General features: G+C 37.3%; 1 protein-coding gene across 5 annotated transcripts in view; it reads left to right on the forward strand.

The window, feature by feature from the left end:
• The window catches only part of TTC7B (tetratricopeptide repeat domain 7B), a 138,107-nt gene that overhangs the window by 83,006 nt on the left and 28,461 nt on the right, over nucleotides 1–26,640 (forward strand). For 2 of the 5 annotated variants that reach the window (XM_065685735.1, XM_065685737.1), the window contains exons 16-19: nucleotides 1,325–1,441; nucleotides 5,153–5,250; nucleotides 15,133–15,273; nucleotides 23,508–23,710. In XM_065685735.1, coding sequence (XP_065541807.1) covers nucleotides 1,325–1,441; nucleotides 5,153–5,250; nucleotides 15,133–15,273; nucleotides 23,508–23,710 — 559 coding nt within the window. Of the gene's footprint in view, nucleotides 1–1,324; nucleotides 1,442–5,152; nucleotides 5,251–8,559; nucleotides 8,725–10,528; nucleotides 10,580–11,825; nucleotides 11,867–15,132; nucleotides 15,274–23,507; nucleotides 23,711–26,640 lie in introns of those variants that run through there. The other 3 variants (XM_065685739.1, XM_065685738.1, XM_065685736.1) reach the window with 3 other exon arrangements.

The following is a 26,640-nucleotide window of genomic DNA, read 5'->3' on the forward strand; positions in this document are numbered from 1 at the left end:
TACTGTAACTTGAGGCATTTGATGTAATTTCTTCTTGAGAAAACCCTCCGGCAGTTTTCAGTTACTATTTGCAGCCTCAAAGTTTGTATTTGGGATAGGAAAGTTCTGAGCTTTCACACATGCCCACCCTCTACACCCTTCTCAGTATTCCCACACAAACCATATGACCAATCATGCAAATTTTTCACTTAGTATGATTAAGGTTGTACTGGAATAAAATATAAAATACACCTGGTTTAAAAACAGGAAGTAGGCTAACAGTTTTATATACGTACTCTCCTGCTTTGCGTTCTTTAATCTTGCAATTTACTAAAAATGCTTTTAAATTATTATTTTTCTAGCATATTATTTGTTCCCAGATGCTGTGAGTCCTTTAAATGTTCATACCAATTGACTAACTCCTTTATTGTCACACTGCATTTATATTCTTTAATTATTCAGGAAGGTGTCTAAGTTAATCTCTATGAAGAACCTTCTACTGATACATGGAATGTAAGAGGAATATGCAGTAATCATCTTATGAGGTTATGCACTATACTTGTCTTGCTGCCATTAGAAACATCAACTTTGGAATCAGAATTAATTTATAGTGGCTTTCAGCAAACATGTTTGCTTCCATTATGAACAGTTTACTGCATATTTGATGAATGATGTGCTTTCTTGAGGTCGTCACTTGTAAATGTTGAAAACATTCAAAATTCAAGTCAGACGTCAATTTTAGTACTTGCTAATTGAAACATATTGTAGAGTGGATCTGCATTTTCTTCTTGACCTTACCAATGCTGAGTACCTCCCATGAATCTATCTGTTCTAGTGTTACCATTTTCAGTATAGCCTTTTCCAGCACAAGCTGATATTATAGGGAAATAACTTGCGTCAGTACTGAGTTGTTTTCTTTTGTGAGTTATATGTTATAAAAGTATCATCTGAAGCAGTTAATGGAAACTAATTTCCTTTCTCATTAAAGTAGTGAAGATTTTCTTTAGTGAAAGTATCTCTTTTCCTTTTGATGTATCAAGTACTGGTTTTAGTGGTCCTGCTGATTTCACTAAGCTATATTATCTTGCTTTAAAAAAATGTAAAATATCCTGTCGACTATTGTTTCTGTCTGGTTGAATAGGCCATCTTGGACAAAACACAGGTACTTTGATGATGTTAGATATTTGACCTTATTCTAATTACTTTGTGAAACAATTATTTAAATTAACACTGTATTTGAAGTTGTTTTCTCCAGCTTGGTGTGCTGTTGGCTATCTTTGAAAGTGTTTTGCTTGAATTGGAATATCTTTTCTTTCTCTTTTAATTTCCTTTTCATTTTCACCAGATTACTGTTTACAAAAGTCAAATTGGAGTCTCTTTGCAGAGGCCCAGATGAAGCACTCCTTACCTGCAAACACATGCTCCAGATTTGGAAATCGTGCTACAATCTCACTAACCCAAGGTATGATGCTGTAGAATTTTAGGTTGCTCAATGCCTTCCTCAGTAGCCTTTCAGGGCAATAAAAGGTCAGTAATCTTGGGTTTGATTGGTCTGGTATTTTGTATGAACAAACTAATCCTCTGGGAATCTGGAGACTGAAGTGTGAAGATACCTGTTGATAGACATGCAGAAACTACCCAGAGTTCTGTGAAGTAAGGTTCCCCAAAGCTAATAAACTCTGCAGCGATGAGGACTGATTAGGGGATGGGGACTCAATGTGCTGGTATTTTCTTGGGGTATTTTCCACAGTATGGATTATAAAGCCTTTTATATTGGCTAGTGGAAAGATTGCCATAGTGGAAATTTAGTTCAAGGACTTAAAAAAAAAAAAAAAAAAGTAGGAGGATTAGGTATTAATTAAGACTATAGAAAGATCAGAGATCACATGTACATTACAGAGCCAGCATGGCCCTTTTCTAAAGGGATGTCTTGCTTATGAACCTGTTTAAGTTCTTCAAAGGCATTAAGAAGTATTTGGAGAAGTTGTCCTATTTGGGTTTCCAAAATGTTTCTGTGAAGATCCTTTGCCATCTATACTTAGATAAGCTGTGAAATAAACAGGGAGGCCACTTTGCAGAAGTCTATGCTGGTACTATTCAACATGTTTATCAAGTACCTGGAGAAGGGAACAAGCAGAATTTCCTATTGTTTGGTTGTTTGAAGGGTTGATGGTTTCTGGAGAAGAGATGCTGCAGCAGAAGAGCTTTGTTCCAGGTGGCATCAGATACCTGTATATATGAATATAGAGTATAATGAACATTATCTGTTCAGCTTTTGCTCTTACTTTGATCTTAATTACATAAACACATGCATCTTTTTAAGATGAGAGAGGTGGCCAAAGAGAGAAAATTGCTTCTCTCGTTAGCAAGCGAGTGAGTAGTTCAGAGAAGGAGAGTGTGGAAGAAAAAGCCTAGGAAGAGACCTGCGTCAGCCACAGTGCGCTGAGATTCTGACACTGGGCTGTGGAGCAGGCAACAGAACCCAGGGGTTATAGAAAGCAAGTACATCAACAACTAGAAAGGTTTGAGCTGAATTATTTTCAACTCAAAGTCACTGAACTAGCAGTGGGAGAGAACTTAGCTTTGAATTTAGTGGGTGGTGGTTTATTTTAGTTGGCTGGTTGTGTGTGTGAGGATGGGGGTTTAAGAGTTGCTGTCAGCATGCTACAATGTGCAGAATAGTTACCATTTACATGTAAGCTTAATTTCAGTGGGGCTTTGCATGTACACAAGCACAGCTTTTCACCTTCTATCTCTGTTGTTACATCCTCTCCACAGTTCAGGGCTCTAATCGTGGCTTGTCATTACTTTTCTGTTGTTTCTGTGATAACAGTTACTGTACCGTGTTAATACACGTTAAGTTATGCTTCCCTCAGACATCAGCAGTGAAAATTTACTCTGGCTATGTCAGCTTCAAACAGCAGTGTTTGCAAGCTCTCAATTCACTTTCTCCTTCAAAAACATGTAACTAGAAAAATTAACAAGGACTACTTTGCATCTGATAGTTTTTACTGCTTTTTTTTTTCCTTTATCTTGACATCTAAAGTTTTTCCTGAAGTTCTGGTTAATGGCACAAATTAAAATAAAATTGGAATAGAACGGACTGGACAGGAGCTATGGATAGGTGCTGTTAAGAAAGGAGACAGGTTTTTTGAATCACACGTTCAGAATTATGTCGGATAGTGCATGTAGCCTTTCTTTGGATGATCCACGCAAAATTTAAGGGCTGAATACCAGTCAGATCTGTCTGACTGATATAACAAGTATCACTCAGACCTGAAATGTGACTGGGAAGTTCTATTCACCCAACTGCACTCCAGATGTAGTGAAGAATGATGATGCAGGATTATTATGAAAACTTAAATTTCCCAACCTCTGTAATTTTAACACACTTTTTGTTGTTAATTTTGTTGAAAACCAGTGTTTGAAGATTGTTTCCCACTGGAAATAGTTGATGATTTTTTTAAATACATCTTTATGCCAATAATAAAAGGTCTTTTAATAATTTGAACCCCTTATAGAATGTTGGGGTTTTTTTTCAAAGATTTAGATATCTTTTATGCTTATTTGAAACATCTTTTTCTATTCTGATTTAGACTGAAAACTAATTTTGCTGTATCATTTTCCTAATCAGATAAGAATCTTTTTTGATAAGAGGTGTTTTATGTTAAATATTTTTTCTTGCAATTGATCAGATTTTGTGGAGTAAATTTGGGTTCAGTGTCCTCAATAATAATTTAATAATGAAAATAAATTATGTATAACTAGATATACCACACAAAGTAAGGGCTAAGTGCAACACTGTGCCTTAGTTTCGTTCAGCTGCTTCAGAACAATTTCTTTTTGTCTTTCATTGCCATACAAATGTTTTCCTCATGAGACAGTTAGCGTGAATTTAAAACTTATGTTGTGGTACAAGGCTTGGAAGGTTAAGTGTTCATCTTTAGCTTGGTGCTTGAAGTTCATCAGAAAACAGGTCAATTCTTCTCCAGTTCTTAGTTTGTATTAGGAAAACAGAACAAACCACAATGCCAGTGCTGTTCTTAGAAGATATTTATGCTGTCTGGCTCTCCTTGTCAGCGACTTTTGGCATGTCATTCCTTGTGGATTGAGGAAGTAATTAACACAGCTGTTACCAGAAAATATGCAGCAACTGATGTAACAACTATAGCTGATAGTGTGTGTCCCAGAATGTTCTCTTGTGTTTCCTGTGGATTTCTGTAATAGTATCATTTTGTAAAGAAATCATTCATGCAAGAATGTTAGGGTAATGCAAAATTTTATTTGTACCATTTTAGGAGCAGCTGTACAAAGAGAGGAAATTATTTCTTGAAGTGTGGAACTATGAAGAGTTGCTGAAAGGCTTCTTGCCCTCTCAGTTCAAATTTGGAAAGCAGAGATTGTAAAATTAGGGCAAATGGAAAGATTTACTGAATTCCAGTCTTGCAGTTTAGATTAATATCTCTCAGACATTACTTAAGTGCATTTGTCCACAGGCGCAATCAGTGCAAACCACTGCTTAGGTTTTTGAGGTGTTGAAAGTGTTCAAAATGCACCTACTGTGCTAATAGGATCAAATTCAACATTAGGCAGTTAATATGTGTGTGTGTTAAAAAAAAAACCCATCAAGAACAAAGAAACCCAACAACAAAACCAACCTAACCACTCCCCAAAAAAACATATAGAGATAAAATTGATACCTTTTTATGTAGTTATGACATCTTGATAACATCTTTATCTAAAATTAGATGCCCTGAATTTAGTGTTTCTATTCAGTCTGGAAGAAGTATGGGTTTTCAAACTCGCATCTCCCATCTTGGGTTCCTGTGAGAGCTGTACCTCATATTATACAAAGGTTTAAGGTACAATAAATCCTTTCTGTAGCGCTGTTAGCTGTGAATCAAATTAAAAGCCTGTATTTACTTTCATGGTTGTATTAATTATGAACACAGAATTGCCGAAGTAAATATGGATTTAGTTTTGCTCAGCTTAATTCTGTTCTAGTACAGCTGGCTTAATGCACAGTGAGTGGTTAGTGGTGCTTGATACTAAATTTGTTCATAGCAAGAACTTTTATAGCAAGAATCTTTGTGGGAGGAGGGCAGCATGGAACTTGTATCTCAGTATATAATTTTATATTTTAATATCTTACAGTTTCTATACTTCATTACAGTGATTCTGGACGTGGGAGCAGCCTGTTAGACAGAGCTATTGCTGATAGACGACAGCTTAATACAATTACATTACCAGATTTCAGTGATCCTGAAACAGGTAAGAACTGCATATGAAAAATGGAATAGGTAAAATGGTCTGGCTATAGCTAGATTTTATATATGTTCTTTTTTTTTGTTTTATTTTGCAAAATGAAATAATATTTTCATTGTTGTCATATAAGTGGAAATAGATATTGTGCAGTATAAGATTTTGTCTTTTTTATTTATGAAGGACTTGCTTACCATGTTCTTTGTAAATTAAAATATCTATAGTATGGATCGTGCTGAGTTTAGTGGTATATTCTTATGCAAAGAATAAAACTTAATATGCTGAACTGGCCTATTTGCTGAAGTGCTATGCATTTCTTTTCATTCAGTATTTGCACATATTTTATTTTAAAACATAAATTAGAAAAATGTCAGAAAACTTTTCATCTCAAAAATCCTGAAGGTATCATTGCTAATTAAATTAATTGAAATATTTAATATTTATTAAAATATAATTACATGGGTGGGTTGGCTTAGTGTGGGCATAGCTTTGACATTATGAGGAAAATGAATTTATTAAAAATCATATATACTGTGATATTTTGATAAACATATCAAAAAGCATGGTGCACAGGTGCACTACATAAAAGCTAAGATTATTGTGTGTCAGTAAACATTTATAATATGTAATTTTCCTATTTTAACCTGTAATTTGCTTATTTTAATATATAGTTCGCCTGTTTCAGTTATCACAGTGCAAATCGATATGACTTAAAAGTCATATAACCAAAAAGCATGTGAGGCATGCATCCTGTGAAAATTGCTGAAGGAATTACCTTGATGGTGCTAGTTCCAGGAATCTTTGCAGTGTATTACTTGTATGCTAAATACTGTGAGTTTTCTGTTTTATCTCAAAACTGTAGCATGCTTCTACTGACACTTCTCAGATGTGAATTTCTGCTTAATCACACTTTGACACAAACAGCTTATGGGGAAGTTTCACACCCTATGAATTAGAATACACTGACCTATAAATTAAAATACTTTTTAATGTGTCATGTATCTCTTTGTTTAATATCAGAATTATGCAGTAGAAAAAAAATCTAATTTAGATATTTAACTTCTGAAAGTTAAAGTTGATTTGAATGTTCACTCAATTTTGAAGTCATGTAAATAAATCGAAAGTGTTGTGTGCTTGCTATAGTGGCAAGCAGTTTTGATTACAAAGATCAGGTGACCTGATTTCAAAGAACTGCAGTATGACATGGTCTGAAGCACGGCATAATGTACCTTGCTGCCCTGATGTGGAATTTTCTGTCTTCTCCTACTCATATAATTAAAATGTATACGATAACATTCTGGCATTCAGTGATCGTTCTATATTCTAGTCTAGTTCATAGTTTCATTTTATAGACATACATATATTTTAAAGGTTACATATGCATACATAGAAATAGGTAATTTATTTTACGCCTTCAAAAGAAGTGCTTGTTGGGGGGGCATGTTGTGGGAGTGTTTTGTGGTTAGTTCTGGGGGTTTTGTTTTTTACAAATGTAGGCACACACTTTGGGGTGTCCTGTTTTATATCTGCCACAGTTGAGAGCATAATGAATTGGTGCTTTTTAAAGACAGCATGCTTTTAAGTAAAAATGAGCCCTTATCCAAAGGATTGAGCTTTTCAAGAAGCCCCAGATTCAAATCCTGCAACCAATACTTTGATTGGAAAAAAGAATCTATACATATGTTCTGATTTTTCTAGAAGTTCCAATTAGTCTGTTTTTCTGAATCTTAGCTGTGTTGTTGCAGCTTATCTCTACTCTCAGGGAGGACAAGGTGGGAAATTAAATATATGGTGTCCCTATTTGATTGTATTTCCTATAAAAGACAATTGTGAGGATGGGGAAGGGGTGTCTATTTTGTTAGGGAGGTGGGTTTGTTTGTTTGGGTTTTAATTGTTAATTTTAGCAGAAGAAACCTGCTTACAATTCCCATATTCAAATTCTGGTAAGGACTACGGCTTTGTTATGTACCGTATCTACACAGCAGTTTACATTTAATAGCTTCATATCCAAGTTTTGTCCAAGATTCTTCATGTAGAACATTATATAAAAATTTAGCAGAAATTAAAAGGCTATGGTAATATAAGAATAAAAGAAGTCAAGTTTGTCAGTGTTCGAGTGGAAAACTTCAAGCAGACTCTCAAAAAAACATTGTTCACAAACGGTAGATGACAGATACGATAGATGATCAAAATGTGAGACTTTTATAGGCTGAAAGAGCTCTTGTGCAGATTTTGTGGCTCCCCAGTATTTAGAAATGCATAAGGAATTTGACAGATAAATATTAAAATAGGGGTATTCAGGAAGGGTATCGTGGAAGATCTTCTTAGGACAGAAATGTTTGCTCCCCTCTTTACAGTGTAATGCTACCATGTGTATGCATTTATGTGTGTACATACATATGAAATTTTCCCCTTCTTTACTTTGCTTGCTACCTATGATGATGATGATCCCCTTTGCCTGCATAGTCTGAGTTTGGCCAATCTGAGCACCAAGAAATGAAAACTGAAATTCATATATGAAGTACTGTGTACTTGCAATTTGAATTCTGAAATCCTTTAAAAAAATGCATTTAGCTGTAATGAGTGTATCAATTAAGCACAAGTTGGAATTTGGGAAAAAGAAAAGTCTTTCAAAACAGGTTTTTATAGAGCTCTTTCCATTTCCATAATCAGAAATTATTAAATGATTCAAGTTCAAATTTGTGTTACCATTGAAGTATCTGAAAAGTGTCTTGTGGACCTTTTACAAGGCTAGACTCTTACATGCTGATGCCCTGACTGACAACTGGCAAATCTACTTTAAGTTTGCCTTCTATTTCATCTAGTTTATCATGAGTGGAATGCACCCATATTTGTATTATTGCTGAAGGAAATAAATATGGGGGAAAAAAAAAGGTTTTGGCGCACTGAAAAAAAATCTGACAGGGAGACAGTAATATTTCCAAAGGCAGATAGGAATATGCAAATCACTTGAGATTCAGTTGGCTATTTTGGTAAAGGTAAGTTGCACTCAGTCTTTTAAAAAACAGATTATTTGATTGATTGTGTATTGTTTGCAGTTTTCTGTTGTTTTTTGCGGGGGTTATCTAGTTTAGCATGGAAGGAGAGTTATGTAAGTACAGGGCATTTTTAAGTTTTTTTTTTTTTTACATTGCTTTCAGAGAAAGTGGTATTTATGTACAAACCATTTTCATCTTACTGAATGGTGTAATAAATGCTTTGCTTTTTTTGGCATCCTTGAGTCCATTAAACCCTGTTGGATCTTTTTTCTTTCCCGCCCCACCACACCCTTATCATTCTCTTTGTTTCGCTTTTTAGCCTCTGATACTTCCTCATCTTCTCTCTCAAGAACAGAGTCTCCTCTCCAACTGTTTGTATCTTCTCATCTTCCTCATCCTCATCCTAAACCAGATACCTTTGTCTGGCCCCATGCAGCCTCTCCATGCTGTGACCAAGTTCCTGAGCCCTGTTCACCTTCTCGCTGTAAAGTGGCTTTCTATTCCTGATGGGCGTGCTAGTTTGTGCTGTATTTTTCAGATAATCTTCATAACTGATAAACCATGTTTAAACAGTTGAAGTTTCAACAAAGTGTCAGTGACATCTGGCTGATCAGATGCTCTTCATTAAATACTGAATGGGTTTTAAGAGTTTCATCAGAGCAGACTGTCATATTGACCCCAAAAGAGGTAAAGTTACAGATGTATTTGATACTCTGTTCTCATGACTGTTATAGAAAAGGATATGGTTTGGTAAAAGAGGTTATTGGCCGAGAATGCTTTGTAGCATCTACTGCTGTAAATTGTTTACATTGCTGGCATCTTTTGCCTAACAAGCCTGTCCTTTCCACAGAATTTCCTTCTTATCTGTGCAGTTTTTAATGACTTAGTTTCAGAAAGCCTTTAGCTAATTGCATCCAAAACCTTCCCTGAAAATGCACGTGAAGGAAAAAAATTACCTAAATATCAGTGTGTATTTTCATATTGCAAGTAAGCCATACTGGAATCATTCAGAGGTACTAGAACAGTGAAAATCAGCATTGTGCTATTTCAAGTCAAGAGCCATTCTTTTCATTGAAATGATGCCAATTTAAACATACTATACAAACTGTACAGTAATGCTACCAGGGTAGTTCAGGTGGCAGGGTAAAATCAGCATAGTTTTGCAGCCATTTCTTTTTAACTCTTTAATTTCTGTGAAGTTCTCCTATGCTTTCTGCACAGTGCTGGTTTTGTCACTGCATTTACTATAATCCAATTTTAAGAAATTAGTTTTTGACACCTAGCATTTACCTGATATCATGTCAAAGTTATTAATTCCTAACAAAATGTTGAAAATTAATCTTTGAGTATTAGCAAAATTAATTTGTTAAAATAGCTGACATGAGAGTTTCGAAATCACTAGCTCGTGTGTACACCTGTAAATAGAAACTAAGGAAAGTGCTTCCTTCCAAGAAATCTTTATCTTACGGTAGTTTAAGTAGTTGAAGTCTGACATTCTTTCTGAAGCATTTGACTAGCTGATTGGTTGCTATTACAGGTTTGGGCATCATTGAGTTGAACTTGCTCAGACCTACCTCCCAGTTAGCATTGAATTTCTTATACTTTGCAGAGCTACAAGTTAATAGAAACCCATTAAAAACTGAAGGCAAACTGAAAGAATGCAGAAGCCCAAGCACAGATTATGTAAAGCCCCAAGTTTTCTATTTCCAGCCTACTGTGTCCTAAGGGAAAGGAGCTTCCATCGTATGCATGAGAAGCAGTGGAACCATGAAAAAACCCAGATATTGAAGTCCTTTGTATAGCGTAAATAATTGATGAAAGTGAAAGCTTTCTATCTTTGAGTAAGTAGAGATTTGCCTAGATGCTTATAGCATGTTAGTATAGTTACCAGACCTGAAAATCTCATGTTCTATATCTTGCTTAGTTCGATTTTTATTCTAGTGAAAGAAGCAAAATGCATTTTGTATTATTGACTTGACTTCCAATTTCTGTTGAACTGGAACATTATTTTAGAGATGTAGCGAAGGCTCTGTGAAAATATTTATTGTAAACAGTAATCTTCTTCTTTTTTTTTTTTTTTTTATCATTCAAAATGCTATAAACCTGATTTACAGTTTGAAGATTATCAGAAATCCTTTGGCATTCTTGGAGTTCTTGGTGGATTTTTTTGTTTGGTATTTTTGTTTGTTTGTTTGTTTTTATCTTGTTTTCATTTTGTTTTTTGTTTTGAGGGGCTTTTCCCCTCCCTCTTACTTTAGATTTTAATTTGTGGTTTGATCTGTTCAAAGGCAATGCATCAGATGCTTACTTTCATGGTTTTTACTCCCTTTTTTCAGTTTGTAAGTAGTGTTCACTGGGGGGGTTTGTTAATTTCTTAAGGACTTACATCACATTTTGCTTTACCACAAAACATACATGCTTTGTCAATCAGTAGTGGAAGTTTGGTAGTGTGTAAAGCAAGGCTGATGCTCTTTGCCCATTCTGTCACCCCAAGGGCTGTGATCTTACAAGATCTGAATGCACTCAACTAACACTTGCATTGAATAATTAAAGAGGCAGTATTCATTTCTAGAGGACTGCAAATAAAGATATGTTAGGAAGGTCTTGTATAACATAATGGCCAGCTGCCAGAATGTTTTATTAGAGATTTTATGCCACTCCTGTTCCTAAGTAGTATGTTGGTCCAGAATGCTACATTGCAACTGCTGTCATGAGTCATAATAAACTACTGCTTTCTCTTCTGGTACAAATTTTGTTTGTAGAATAAATCTCTTTAGAGTACACTTTAAAATAATGAAATGATGAAACCAAGCTGAATAAGGGAGAATGAAGAATATCTATCAATAGAAGTAACTGCTATTTTAACTAGGATTTAAAATAATGACCTTTTTCTCTAACCAGTTACATTATGAAGTTGTGTGTTTAGCCTTGAATAGTAAATTATAGGATTTTTTTTTTTTCATTTATTACTGTATTTTTTCATAGATTTTTATGAGGTAGTACAGGAGACCAATATGGTGGAGAGGAAAAAAATAAGAAACTACATAAACCGGCATGTTTGACAGTGGCTGAGCATGGAAAATCTTTTTCAAAGAGCTGAGAGGATATTGTATAAATAGTGCTGCCCATACCTGACTACTAATATCTCCATGCAAAACTTTGTACCATAAATTAAGCTAGCTTTGTAATTTGTGATTGTAAAAGGTGTCTCAGACACTTGATGAATTTTATTGGAAAAAGCTTTAATTTGGCTAAACCTGCTGCTCTATCTTATCAAATGCAGCACTTCAGTGATGTGTTAGTCCTGCAGAAGGTACTGCCTCTTTGTATCATGCAATTACTTTTTTAGCACAGAGTTCTCTGAGTGTCACACTACTAATGTTCTTACTGCCAGCTTTGTATGCATGTAAAGTTGAAAGTCATGGAGGTTTTCCTCTTTTCTCCTGCATGAGCATTGCTGTTAAAGCATTTTTTTTATTTTGTGTAGACATTGAAACATTGAAAACATGATGAATGTAAAACCGTTTAGTAATATTCTCTGTTACGATATAAAAAGAAATCCTGTTATAGTGTTTTTGTCAGTAGATATTAATGTGTTTCATCAAGGATGACAGTCTATTCAGAAGGAAAATTTCATGTACATAGCAAAGGTATTTTGTGTTCCTGCAAGTCTGCATGCCAGCTAAGTGCTGATAGAGTCCATGTCTTAATTCATGTACGTTAGGCTATTTTCTGAAGAATGTATTGGGAAATGACCAAGGAAACAACTGAAGAAGTCATAACATGCTTATTTGCATAGGGTAACCTATAAATAATATTTGAAAAAATGGGTTTCTTGAAGACTTTACTGTAATATTTATCTTAAAAAAAAGCCTGAAGGAATAAATTGAACACTGTTTTTCACAGAAATTGCACTGTAGGTGTGACTTGGAAAAAAAAAGTTACTGTGAGACGACTTAACTTCTTGGTTAAATTGTGTTTGTAGAAGGCTGTTGGGAAGTTTTCAATTTGAGATTGAATTGCAAGCCAACCATATGCTGGGCTTCCATCAAAAGGAGCGTTACCAGCAGGTTGAGGGAGGTGATTCTGCCCCTCTACTCTGCTCTTGTGAGACCCCACCTACAGTACTGTGTTCAGCTCTGGGGCACCCAACACAGGCAGAACATGCTTGAGTGAGTCCAAAGAAGGGGACACAAAGATGATCAGAGGGCTGGAGCACCTCTCCTATGAAGGCAGTCTGAGAGAGCTGTGCTTGTTCAGTCAGGACAAGAGAAGGCTCAGGAGAGACCTTAGAGCAGCCTTCCAGTACGTAACAGGGGCCTACAAGAAATCTGGAGAGGGACTCTTTTACAAGGGCATGTAGTGACAGACAAGGGGGAATCACTTTAAACTGAAGGAGAGTAGATTTAGATTAGACATTAGGAAGAAATTCTTTACTATGAGGGTGGTAAAACACTGGGACAGGCTCCCCAGAGAATTTGTGGATGCCCCATTCCTGGCAGTGTTCAAGCCCAAGTTGGATGGGGCTTTGAGCAGCCTGGTCTAGCGGAAGGTGTTCCTGCCTTTAACAGGGAGGTTGGAACTGGATGATCTAGTCCCTTACAAACCTAAACATTCCATGATTCAATGATTCTATAACCATGGTTCTTGCAGATGCTGTGTTAATATGGTGCGTAGAAACTGTAAATTCTGGACAAATGCCATTATAGGAAACTTCAGTGGGAGGTTATACTTTGTTGGTTGTTTATACCAGTTGTATGATTAAGACCTTCTGTCACACTGCAATCTGTAATGTGATTGTGATTCCAGATGATAATCAGTAAGTAATTTAAGTAGTGAATTCTAGACCTTGCAAAGACAGTCCCTTGAAGACTTTTTTCTACCACTTGGAATAAAGTCCAGGATAGGAGTTAATTACCATAGGAGGCATTTGTTATCCGCTCTGTTTTAACTTTAACATAGGTGATATTGGAACTCATAAAAATTTTATCACAGCATAGTTCTCCTTTAATATAGAAATTGATGTACAAAAAGTTTTAATAATATATTACTGTATGTGGTTTATGGTTAAGTACTAGAGGCTTGAAATCTAACAGCACACTTTCTAGATGACATTACTTGTGGCCTGGCCAGCAGCCAGAGTCTTTGCTGTAAATAATAGAAAATACAGGCCCTTTTTAATACTAAATTGAATACTTGCTTTTCAGAAGGAAAGGATTAGATGATATCCTTTGATTCAGTGAATCACATCTTTTCTTTACAAATTCTTCCAGATAGATGAGGAGGCTCTTTCATTGTTAGTCCCTGGAAGGCTAACAACTGACAGGCTGCAGTGGCATGCATTTAGAGAAATGGATCTCAGACAAAAAAGGGATTTCTGGTGCTTATTAATGCAACCTTTGCTGGTATTTTTCTGTGAATACACTCCACATGCTTCTTGCGTAGACTTCCCTTTTATATTTCTTTAGAAGTTAAGCCTTAAAGACAAGAAACGCAAAAACTTTTAAGAAGTGTTCAACCTTGCAGGCTGGAGTTTAAGTTGTTTCATTAGCCAGTAAAGGAAAGCAAACTCCATAGCCAGATACTGTTTCAGGTCTTCAGAGCAATTGCTTGTTCATAATGAAATATGAAATGCTAACTATGTCCTATGCTGCTTTCCCCCTGTTTCTGTCAGCTGAGGGTTGCACACCTGCAGACAACTTTTCTCTTTCCACTGATCTGTCTATTAGGGTCTTCTGCTTTTCTGGTTTGCTGATTTATCTTGTCACACTTTAAGAATTTATGGTTTATGTGGCAAATCCCTTCTTGTTAAATTCTTAGAAAGCCTGTGATATTAAGAGTGAAGGTTTTGTTTATTTCTTAACTGCTAGTGATGACGATGAGCTTGTGGGGTGCAGTTCAACTTGTATGGGATTCAGTACTTTCTTTTGCGGTGCCTATCATTCTTGACCATTACAGATATGCTGATGGGCTTCTCATCTATTCCAATATGGAATATTTCAGTTCCATTATTTATCAGTTAGGCCTAGTCAGTTTGAGATTTTGTAACATATAATTCTAAAGCAGCTAGAGATACGTTGAAGCTTAGGTGTCAAGGAGGAGTGTAGCTGGAAATATTCATGGATTTGATTAAAAAAAAAAAAAATCATGACTAAATGTGCTGCCAGTACTCGGCTATCCAAATTAGAGTTGCCATTAGATATTCTTTAGGTACAGAAGCTTTTTTAATTCCAATACTTTGAAAAGGGTAGTATTTGCCAATATGATTCTAATCTAAATTGTAAATGGTTAATTTTAAGAGAATTATCCTTTATTTAGTATGCTTTGGGAATGTTCTTTATGCAAAGTACTTTTTTGCCCCAAGGCATTTTAACTCGGCCTTCTTGATCAGCTAAGGTTTACATTTAGTACAGTTTAATTGGGTATTTGTGCTGGGGTATGATGTGATCCTGTATAATTTAGATTGCTGGGATTTTACGGTTATTAGTCTTAAAATAGTCCTCTAATTGCACTCTCTGTAAAGACACAGCAATTACTAGCATCAAAGTGTGTGCAAAAACCTGAAGATTTCAGTTTATGATTCCATCACAAACCTTTTTTTGGATCATACATTGTCAGAAAGGAGGTGTAAGGTTTAATGGAGAGTATTCATAGTAGCAACTCAAAAGTGTGTCAGGTATAGTTAACAATGTTTAGTGTGGTTTCAATATAATCTTTCAGACCAGTATAAAAGCTTTCATAACAAGGGAGATTAACCTGATGTTTCAAAAACCTTCTTTGAAACAGTTCATGTGAATTAAATCTTGAGGAGTTTGAGGAGGTTACGATTGTTTTATGCAGTGTGTATGACATTTGTTCTTTCTATGATGGTAATTTTTTATTACTTCTGCAGGTTCAGTCCATGCCACATCAATAGCAGCTTCCAGAGTGGAGCAAGCATTGTCTGAGGTTGCATCATCTCTGCAAAGCAGTGCCCCTAAACAAGGACCTCTGCATCCTTGGATGACTCTGGCTCAAATATGGCTTCATGCAGGTACCATATGACAGTAAAATTCTTTCTTGTCCTTTCCCCTCCCCTTTCTTGCTAGCCTAAGGACTTACAGAAATCTGTTGGTTTCATTCAGAATCTGTTATCACTTGTCAGGTCAGATTTTTCCCAGGTGTATGTGTGTCACTGGAGCAAGTCAAGAAGGACAAAGCTTATTAGAGCTGCTCCATTTAGATAAGACATTAGTTTATAATGCAGCTGCTATCAGTGGAGTCATATCTTCTGTAGAACAAAGGCAACACTCTCTTCTTGAAGAGAATTCCTGTGAAGAATTTAGTTTCTGAAGTACCTTGAGTATTTTAGTATTTGAAAATTGAGATGCCCTAATTCCCTTTGTTGGAAAAAAAATATATGTAAGTTTATTGAATAGAGTTCCTGCTATTAGAAAAGTTTTTAATTGAAAATAACTGCATAGGTACAAAAAAATAAAGGGTAGTAGTACTACTGAGCAACCTGTCCCTCTCATGTAGTTCTCTTCCTTCTAGCTTCATTAACGTAAAAGACCCAAGATTGTTTTTCTAAATGTGGAGTCAACTTAAGTGGGTTTAGTACTGTTATGCTGCTTCAAGCCTCAAGCTAAATGCAATATTACAAGTGGCTGTTACATAAAATTTCAAGCAGAAAATGATGATCCAGTGTAGTTTTACACAGTTGAAAATGTACACCTTGTAATTGTTTTTGTTGATACTTGCATCAGAAAGGTGTAATTTAGAAATCAGTCAGCGATTGTTCTGCTTTGGTCTGCTCTCAGACCTGAGCACTTTTCAGTGACATAATTTTTTATTTTCTTCATGTTTACGTTCACCAAAACAATGCTGTATTTCTTAGTGTTTTAATTCAAGTATTTTTGCATTAACAGTTTTATTGTGTGAAAGTCATACAGGGCAATATCTGCCAGTTATTAATTAGTATGGTAGGTGTCGTGGTTTAACCCCAACCTCAAAACTCGTTCACTCACTCCCCCCCCCTTCTTTCCCTCCCCCTGCTCCTGGAGGGACAGAGAGGAGAATTGAAAAGAATGCAACTCCCACGGGTTGAGATAAGAACAGTTTAGTAACTAAGGTATAACACAAATCACTACTGCTACCACCAATAATAATAATGATTAAGGAAATAACAAGAGGAAAGAACAAAACACCTCAACACCAGCCGACCAATAACTTGCCCCACTCCCCCCAGCCGAGCACCGACCGATACCTCGTCCAACCCTGCAGTCAACTAGCCCTTCCAGGTAACTCTGTTACATCCTGGGCATGACATGCTGTGGTATGGAATACCTCTTTGGTCAGTTTGGGTCAGGTGTCCTGTCTCTGCTTCCTCCCAGCCTCCCCTCCTTCCTGGCACAGCATGAGGCTCAGAAAGTCCTTGGCCAGACCAAACATTTGAGCAGCAACTAAATTCCCAGGCCAAAAAAAATCAAAACACAGCACTGTACCAGCTACTAAGAAGTAGGAAAATGACTGCTATTGCTGAACCCAGGACAGTAGGTTAAAGCCCAGAAGATTGAAAAGAAAGAGCAATGGTAGTGATTAATAATAGTGATCTCATCTGAGGGTGGAAGGGCTCCTCAAAAGCAACACAAATTAGAACATGGCAAGGTCCACCAGGGCATACTGTTGTCACATGCCCTGCATCATGGCATCATTGATTTTAAATGTTTATAGAGCATCGCAGATGGCCATTTACAGTAACTCTTAGCATCTATAATGCTGATAATTTCTCAACCTTCCTCAACAGCTTATTCCACTGCTTATTTTCTGTTTCTTAATTTTTGTTGGTCATGTCCTGTTGCTGCTTATCCAGTCCATGCAAAGTGATTGCCGCTGTGTTGCCCACAAAGGAGGGGTCTGGACACACTTTGGAGATTGCTTTTTAGTTCACATCTTGGTCAGGTTTTCATACACGTTGGTGGTCTGCTCCTGCAATCTGCTGCACAGACCACTTTCCGCTCTCAAAAATACCTCTCTCAGAATGCATGGTTTGTAGGCCATATTTGTGTTTCCCAGCAGGAGGAAGCATGGATGAGCAGTAGGAAAGAGTTGGGTTGGAGAATGAACTAAAGTGTTAAAGATCCAGGATACAGACACAACAAAATATGGAGAGTGCTCTGACTCTGTGTATGAGGAGCAATTAAAAAACAGGAAATGAAAGGGAGCTGCTGTCTGCCTTCAGAGAAGGTACTGCAGCCTGAAGTCTCCTTCCTCTCTGCTTTGGAACGATGCTGTCCTTGATGCTTCTGCTGGCAATTCGTGTTGCATTTCAGAGTGTTTGGGTATCATGCTATTCAGCTACTTGTTCTGCTACACTAAATGCCCTGAGCCTTGAGAAAGGCTCTTTACTGTAGGAACATTCAGAATAAATTTTCTTCCCAGAAGCATAGAAAAGCCGATATTCTGGAAGGTTTCTTCATCAGTATGTAAGGGTTACTTGCATAGAAAACAGTGATAAAATTACTTAACACCTTCACAGCACATGTTCTTGAAATAAAAGTGAAGCTTTACCATTGGGAAACTGCTTCCCTTTTGAGACACATGCCACATTTAAGTATTTTGACACCCTGTATAGTTTTACTTCTTGGGGGGAATAAAGGAGGATTTTTAATAAGCTTTAAGTCTTAAAATACAACAGCTGAAAATTATTATTCCTGTAGGATTATAGAGACAAGGAAGAGTTCTAATACATGCAAAACCTAATGGAATATATTTACCCAAACTAATACATATGATGTGAAAATGAAAGAAGATACTTTTTCTTATAGATACACAGTGTCATTCCAGCTGTCTTTAGTGTAAATGAATATGGTATTCAGTTCTAAGAAGCTGATTTTACACATAGTAACTGGCTTTTAATTCTTCATCTTGTGTTTATGAGTGGACTGTTTCAGCTTTTCTTTCATTCCTGGGCATACAGTGTAAAGGTGGAAAATCAAGCTTTTTTTTAAATGTGAAACAAAACTACTTCTGCATTTAGTACATTCTCCAGTAACTCATTATTAAAAGCCAGGCCTGTTCCCTAAGTGATCAATGGCTGTGATGGTCCTTTGAGAAATATATCAAGACTGAACTCAATACCGCTATGCAGCTTGATTGGAAAATAGACTGATTTCTCAATAAAATGCAAGCATAAGTGCTGGAGGGGTTTGACCCAGAAGGCATTATTCATGTTCTCTAGTTGGAGACATTCAGAAGAGCACATCAGACTTGACACCTCATTTTTTCCCTTCAAACTACTGCTCCTGTCTGAGATTTTCCTACAAAATCTGCTGGTACTTGTCAGTTATCCACAACTGATTTATTTGAGTTTGCCATGTTGCTGTTTAAGATTTGTATTCAGTTTGAAGTCATTATCTCAGAATGAACAGTTTTTCTTCAGTTTCAGAAATTTCTTGAATGAACTTTAAAGCTTGACACCTAGCTACAAGCTCAACTTTCATTCTTTCATAGTTTTTTTCAAAAAGCCTGCTCTATATTCTATAGGGGTGGCGTAACTTTTGGTAGAGAAAAGGAGTTATTTATAAAATAAGCCTATAATAACTTCAAACATAAAGGAATTATTTTGTTTTATACTTTTAGGAAGGTCTGTTAATAACTGTCAAGTTTCTCTGCTGCAGTTAGTAAGCCAGACAGCAAGATTTAGTATGTGTTACAGTAACCTAAGACTAATTTCTAAGCAGTGCTGCAGCCTCTATTGGCTAATGTTAAAAGCCATTGCTACCATAATTGTTTCCCCTCAAGGAATACAGAATTTCAACTGCAATCTCTTGAATTAGTCAATCTCTACTTATTTTTCAGTCTAGAATTATTGCGGTAGTAGATAGCCACCTACTTTTTAGTTTCTACATATTATTTTCTAATAATCATAGCTTTTGCTTAGTACCTTTACAGTCTGTGTAAGTTATATTTCTCATATCTTTTCACTAAACAATTTGGGAGTGTGTATTTACAAGTGTTTCAAGTCTGATGATGCTGGAGAGGAAACAATAACACCAGGAGAGCTCCAATGGTTAGCATTTAAATAATGTAGTGTATTTTATATTCACTAAAATCTTCTTTCTCATGCAGTATATTGACTATATAGCTTTTAGAAAAGCACTCAAGAATGAAGTACCCAAAGTTTTTCCAAAATATTTTAGGGTTTTGTTTTGTTTTTGTTTTTTTTTTTTTTTTTTTTTTAAAAAGACCTCTTGGTACAATTCAGATTTTATGCTGTATGTCCAGCTCTCAAATAATGGCTACAACTTGCTCTTTGGATTTTACCAGCAGCTAGTAAAAGTAAAATCCTAGAAAATATTAATTTGCTATTCTTCAGTCATACAGTATCATCTCTGACTAGGGGAGACAGTTCTTCTAGGGTTAGGGGAAAAATCCAAGTAGTGTGGGATCTGCAATTTCATGTTTTAGTTCTTCATGTGGATGAGATATTTTTCCATTAAAACATTTAATTAGTTTCTAAAAATATACTGCGTTAATCCCTACATCCATATGGATATACTGTTTATGTAACATAGAATGTGTTCTGTGAAATCACTGAGTCAACTTAGGAGCAAAATAAAACTCTTTTGCTAGGAAAATATGTATATATAATGACCTCTGGCGGAGGTCATTGCTAGGCCACTTTCCATCATCTTTGGTAAGTCGTGGGAGACGGGCGAGGTGCCTGAGGATTGGCGGATGGCAAAGGTCACACCAATCTATAAGAAGGGCAAGAAGGAGGACCCGGGTAATTATAGACCGGTCAGCCTTACCTCCATCCCTGGAAAGATGATGGAACAACTTATTCTTGACTCCATCACTAGGCATATCAAGGATGAGGGGGTCATTAAGAACAGCCAACATGGTTTTATGAGGGGGAAGTCATGTATGACCAACCTTATAGCCTTCTATGAGGAAGTGACTAGGTGGAGGGATGAAGGTAGAGCGGTAGATGTAGTTTTTCTTGATTTCAGTAAGGCATTTGATACTGTCTCCCACAGCATCCTCATAGATAAGCTAAGGAAGTGTGGGCTTGACGATCAAGTAGTGAGGTGGATCGAGAACTGGTTGAAAGGAAGAAGGCAGAGAGTTGTGGTCAATGGCGCAGAATCTAGCTGGAGGTCTGTGACTAGTGGAGTTCCTCAGGGGTCGGTGCTGGGACCGGTGCTGTTTAATATTTTCATCAATGACCTGGATGAGGGAACTGAGTGCACCCTCAGCAAGTTTGCTGATGACACAAAACTGGGAGGAGTGGCTGACACACCAGAGGACTGTGCTGCCATTCAGCGAGACCTGGACAGGCTGGAGAGTTGGGCGGGGAGAAACTTGATGAAATTTAACAAGGGCAAGTGTAGAGTCTTGCATCTGGGGAAGAACAACCCCATGTACCAGTACAGGTTGGGGGGTGACCTGCTGGAAAGTAGTGAACGGGAAAGGGACCTGGGGGTCCTGGTGGATAGGAGGATGACCATGAGCCAGCAATGTGCTCTTGTGGCCAAGAAGGCAAATGGCATCTTAGGGTGCATTAGAAAGGGAGTGGTTAGTAGGTCAAGAGAGGTTCTCCTCCCCCTCTACTCAGCCTTGGTGAGGCCGCATCTGGAATATTGCGTCCAGTTCTGGGCCCCTCTGTTCAAAAAGGACAGGGAATTGCTTGAAGGAGTCCAGCGCAGAGCCACAAAGATGATTAAGGGAGTGGAACATCTCCCTTATGAGGAGAGGCTGAGGGAGCTGGGTCTCTTTAGCTTGGAGAAGAGGAGACTGAGGGGTGACCTCATCAATGTTTACAAATATGTAAAGGGTAGGTGTCAGGATGATGGAGCTAGGCTTTTTTCAGTGATATCCAGTGATAGGACAAGGAGCAATGGGTGTAAACTGGAGCATAGGAAGTTCCACGTTAACATCAGGAAGAACTTCTTTACTGTAAGAGTGACAGAGCACTGGAACAGGTTGCCCAGGGGGGTTGTGGAGTCTCCTACACTGGAGATATTCAAGGCCCGCCTGGACAAGTTCCTGTGTGATGTACTGTAGGTTACCCTGCTCTTGCAGGGGGGTTGGACTAGATGATCTTTTTAGGTCCCTTCCAACCCTTGGGATTCTGTGATTCTGGGATTCTGTGATATAAGGAAGGTCTTAGAGGAAGAATGCGATTTACTCCAGCAACCCTACAAAAATTGGTTAAAAAAAAAAAAAGAAAATTAGTAGGACCTTTAAACTGTGCTTACTCACCAGCTGCTCCTGAAAGTCATTTTTTGTTAGTCATTATATACTGATTTTTATTAAAATAATTATAAATATTCATAGCAGGTATCACCTGTAAGTTAAGGTTTATATGCTGTGCTGTACTGAAGTTGTCTAGTTAGGGATACTATTAAATTTGATAAAATTATCTCAGAATAGAGCTTCTTCAAAGGCACTCAGACATTAGTCACATTCAGAGTTTTAGGCATAATCACAAATCCGCTACTGTAGTGTGAGAACCTGATCTGACAGCCTTTAAACCAAGGTGGGTGGCCTTGTACTGTACAATAGGAAGCATGTGTTATACAATCATAGAATAGTTAGGGTTGGAAAGGACCTCAAGATCGTCTAGTTCCAGCCCTCCTGCCATGGGCAGGGACACCTCACACTAAGCCATGCCTCCCAAGGCTTTGTCCAGCCTGGCCTTGAACACTGCCAGGGATGGAGCACTCACAACCTCCCTGGGCAGCCCATTCCAGTGCCTCACCACCCTAACAGGAAAGAATTTTGTCCTTATATCCAATCTAAACTTCCCCTGTTTAAGTTTGAACCCGTTACCCCTTGTCCTATCACTAGAGTCCTTCCCCATCATCCCTATAGGCCCTCCTTCAGGTACTGGAAGGCTGCTATGAGGTCTCCATGCAGCCTTCTCTTCTCCAGGCTGAACAGCCCCAACTTTCCCAGCCTCTCTTCATACGGGAGGTGCTCCAGTCCCCTGATCATCCTCGTGGCCCTTCTCTGGACTTGTTCCATCAGTTCAATGTCCTTTTTATGTTGAGGACACCAGAACTGCACACAATACTCCAGGTGAGGTCTCACAAGAGCAGAGTATAGGGGCAGGATCACCTCCTTTGACCTGCTGGTCTTGAACAGTGATAGATCACTTTGCTGTTTTCATGGAGCATTTAGATTTAAACCTTAATCTAGAAGATTTGTACAGTATGATACAGTAGAATGCACTTATACAATTACTTTGAGGTTCAGTTTTTCTAGGGTCTATACCAATTTAAAAGAACTAGATAACCCAAGCCAGAACCTTTATCTTCTTTTTCTTGTATATAGTATCTCTTTATTCCTCTCTTCTCCTACTCTTTCAGCAAGAGATTAAGATAATCCAGCAGGGTAGTGAAATAGCAGTGTTGAAGAGTGTCATAAGAGCTATTGAAGGCAAATACTTCTATTGTAAGTTGTTAATCGCTTACTGGATGAACCTTTTTTCCCTTCTAGTCAATCTGATTTGGACAAGTGTGTGTCAGGCTACTTACCCACTTTCCTCAGGAGTGATTTATGTTAAACACAGCTTCTTTATCAAAAAAAAAAAAAAAAGGCAAGCTACAGAATTAAACGTTTTTAGCTTCTGGAGGATATCATAGATAAAATGCTTGGAAATATTAACGAATTTTATCAAACCAGAACACCAATTAAGCAATTCACACCTGCTGCTAACTTGACTATGAAATTTTTCATATCAAATAACATTATATTTCATTATAATATTATTATTATAATAGTACTCTGAGATAGGAAACTTAGAACCAGACTTGCCATTTAGTGGTTGGTAGCTGAAGCAGTTTGCTACTGCTTCCTTAATGGCTGACATGCGAAATTCAGAAAACCCCATAACTAGTTTGGTTTTCTTACCTACTGTTTGTGTTGGGTTTTCTGTTCTTAAATAGTATTGGAATGCTGGCATGCTCACATCTTAAAAATAAAACTCAAATTAAAAAATCCTAGATTTCAGTTAAATATAACAAACTCTGAAGGTTTTGTAGTGTTTAAAACAGCCACTCAGAGGTTCAAATTCCTATCACATTTAGTAAAGCAGCTTTCCTAAAAGAATAATGAATTTAAAATAATTTGTGCAGTAATTTCTCTTAAACTGCATATTTTTTAGGGGGAAAATAGCCTTTATTTAGAATGCAACTATTTACAAATACAGCACAGTGACAAGATCTAGTCATTGTATGATGAGGCAAGAATCATTCATTGGTCCTCACATTCCTTCCACAGCTGAAGTCTACATAGGAATTGGGAAGCCTGCTGAGGCCACAGCGTGTACCCAGGAAGCAGCTAATCTTTTTCCAATGTCGCACTATGTTCTCTACATGAGAGGTCAGGTGGCTGAACTTCGTGGAAATATTGATGAAGCCAAACGCTGGTATGAAGAGGCCTTATCTATTAGTCCTACCCACGTGAAGAGCATGCAAAGGCTGGTAAGTCTTGAGCCCACATTCCTAAGTACTTTATTTCAGCTGATAATAACTGTGTTGTGAAAATCTGAACTTGGTATGGATAACCCATGGCTTATGAGGTTTTGGGTTCATATTAGCAGAATAGCTTTGGAAACAGTCTCTTCTGACTTTTTATTCTCTTTTCTCTATGTGTTGCAACATAAAAAGGATCTGCAGGCAGTAAGACTATTTCAGTCCTAACAGAGACTGCAGAAAAGTCATTTGCATCTGCCTAATGTTCAGTGCTGTTGGTAAATAAAGTTGGCTTATGGTAAGAGAAGAGTTGGATACTGTAGTCTAGAAGAAAGACCAGTTGTTCTGCTTCTAATTCCAAATTAAGAGTTGAATTCTACATGTTGATTGATTACTTCATGCTGTGTGATTTCTTGGGTTTTTAAAAGGCATAGAGAATCAATCTTGCCTCAAAGGAGTGTGTAGCTTTAAACATGAAGGTGCCTTCCCCAGCATAAATGCATAAGTTTGATTATATACATTGGTGTATTCGGTGCTTGTTCTGTTAGGATGATTACTTTATTTAATCCAGTTTTCTTCCAGATAGAGAAGAGTAGAACAGCTGCAGTCAGCTTCTTACCAATCTTTTTGTTCAAAAGTAGAAGCGGGTTTCTGCCTAGGTGCTTATAAATTATTCAGAGAAATTTCTTGTGCATCTCTGAGGGGAACGTATGAGACAAAATATCAGATAGGAAGGCATCACGGGGAAAGTTTTTTCTTTCACCTTTTCAGCATTTCATGATATTTGAGCCTACTGACAAATGCCAGAGGGTTCATTTTTCTAAAGACACAGGCAGCTGACCTAAAGCAGTGCAGCTCAGAAAAATGAAAGCTTATGTTTTTCCAGATATCTTTTGACCCCCTCCTCTGAATCCACCTTGGAATAAATAGTCTGTAAGCACACAATGCTCTTCAGAAGGACTGAGAAATCAGCTGCCTTAAGAAGCACGTGAGATGAAAATTACTGCGCTTAAAATCTGGTTCCCATTTAATGAGCTTTTCTGTTTGAGTGCAGGCTGGAGGATAACTGTTATAGAATCATAGAATAGTTAGGGTTGGAAAAGACCTCAAGATCATCTAGTTCCAACCCCCCTGCCATGGGCAGGGACACCTCATACTCAACCATGTCAATCAAGTCTCTGTCCAACCTGGCCGTGAACACCAACAAGGGTGGAGCATTCACAGCTTCCTTGGGCAGCCCATTCCAGTGCCTCACCACCCTTACAGTAGATTGGATATAAGGAAAAAGTTCTTTAAACTTCCCCTGTTTAAGTTTTAACCCGTTACCCCTTGTGCTATCACTACAGTCCCTGATGAAGAGTCCCTCCCCATCATCCCTATAGGCCCCCTTTAGATACTGGAAGGCTGCTGTGAGGTCTCCATGCAGCCTTCTCTTCTCCAGGCTGAACAGCCCCAGCTTTCTCAGCCTATCTTCCTACGGAAGGCGCTCCAGTCCCCTGATCATCCTCGTGGCCCTCCTCTGAACTTGTTCCAACAGTTCCATGTCCTTTTTATGTTGAGGACACCAGAACTGCACACAATACTGCAAGTGAGGTCTCACTTGGATGTCTCATTTCATTGGATTGGTCAGTCCATTTTAGACATTCTTGTAACTTAAATTTTTTTTAAAGATTTCTCTATTACTCCAGGACTTTTCTGTATGATGATGTTCTAAGATGGTGAGAGATTTATGCTGCTGAAATACAAATAGTAAAGACGTGTGCTGTAAAAATACTTGTCTGAGTAATTCCACATGGAGAAAATGTGCAAGATTCTGTATCCTTCTTAATTGTTCGACTACTGCAGAAAGTATTTTGAGGAGGAAGTTTTCAGTGTGTACTCTTGGTTGTGTTTATAGATGAGTATCTGTACATCTCAATGGTTTGTTTGTGTATATTTACCTACTTATTATAAAGAGATATGATCTCAGTAACAGGGGAGCTATAGCAACAGCATTGTGGAGGTATCAGCCTCTATAACAATAGCTGAAACATTAACTTGCAGTATATGTATTCACAATTCTAAGCTCTTTATGAACCATCAGTTTATGAACCAAAGTTCTGTGAAAAAAATACCTTTCTGTGATTTATTTGATATTTAAAAAATATTTTATATGCCTTTCTAGCAATGCTTAGAAAGCAATATAAAATGCTACTGTTTCAGCGTGAGAGTTACCTTAGAAGAGTTTAGATTTATTCAATAAGCTTTGGTGAATTTCTTTTTTGGGGGCAAATATTGAGTATAGATCATAATAACTTTATGTATAAAATGCAACAAAAAGGAAATACGATTTCAGGATGGCACAAGTTCTAACATATAGCGTGCCTATCCAGCCCTGCCTCTCTAAGAAAAATTACTTGAAGTAGTTGAACCTGAAATGAGTTTTGAAGGGGGTTTTATTTTTAATTATAATTTTAGTATGAGCAACATCTGACAATAAGTGAAATTTCCTAATGCTAGTGGTTTTGGAAATCTGGATCTTTGATTTGAGATTATTTGAAGTTGTCCAGAGAAAAACAAAAACTAAATATTTGTTTATATTTGTATGAACAAGAATACAAATAGGCAAGGAACAGGCAAGATTCATCTGTTTTGTAATCCATCCTTTTAATGATGATGAAAAATTAAACTTTGAAGCTTTACTATTTTTCAGTATAAATTTTTGGCTTTAACTCTGTAACTTCTTATTCCTGAATATGTTCGACTGTTTCTACACAGAAACAGCCTAATTAATCTAAATTACTGAAGAAACGTATGAAGACGGAAAGTCTTCTTCACAGGAAGATGACTTCACACAGAGTTTAGTCTTGGGGCTTAAGAACTGATGTGCTTCTCCTGTGAGCTGCAGCATGTGTTGTACTTTGGATTTTCTGCATAAATGCTCTTGTTTTTGTCTCAAG

This window comes from Lathamus discolor, chromosome 6 (assembly GCF_037157495.1).
Source record: "Lathamus discolor isolate bLatDis1 chromosome 6, bLatDis1.hap1, whole genome shotgun sequence".
In the NCBI taxonomy this organism is placed as follows: domain Eukaryota; kingdom Metazoa; phylum Chordata; class Aves; order Psittaciformes; family Psittacidae; genus Lathamus; species Lathamus discolor.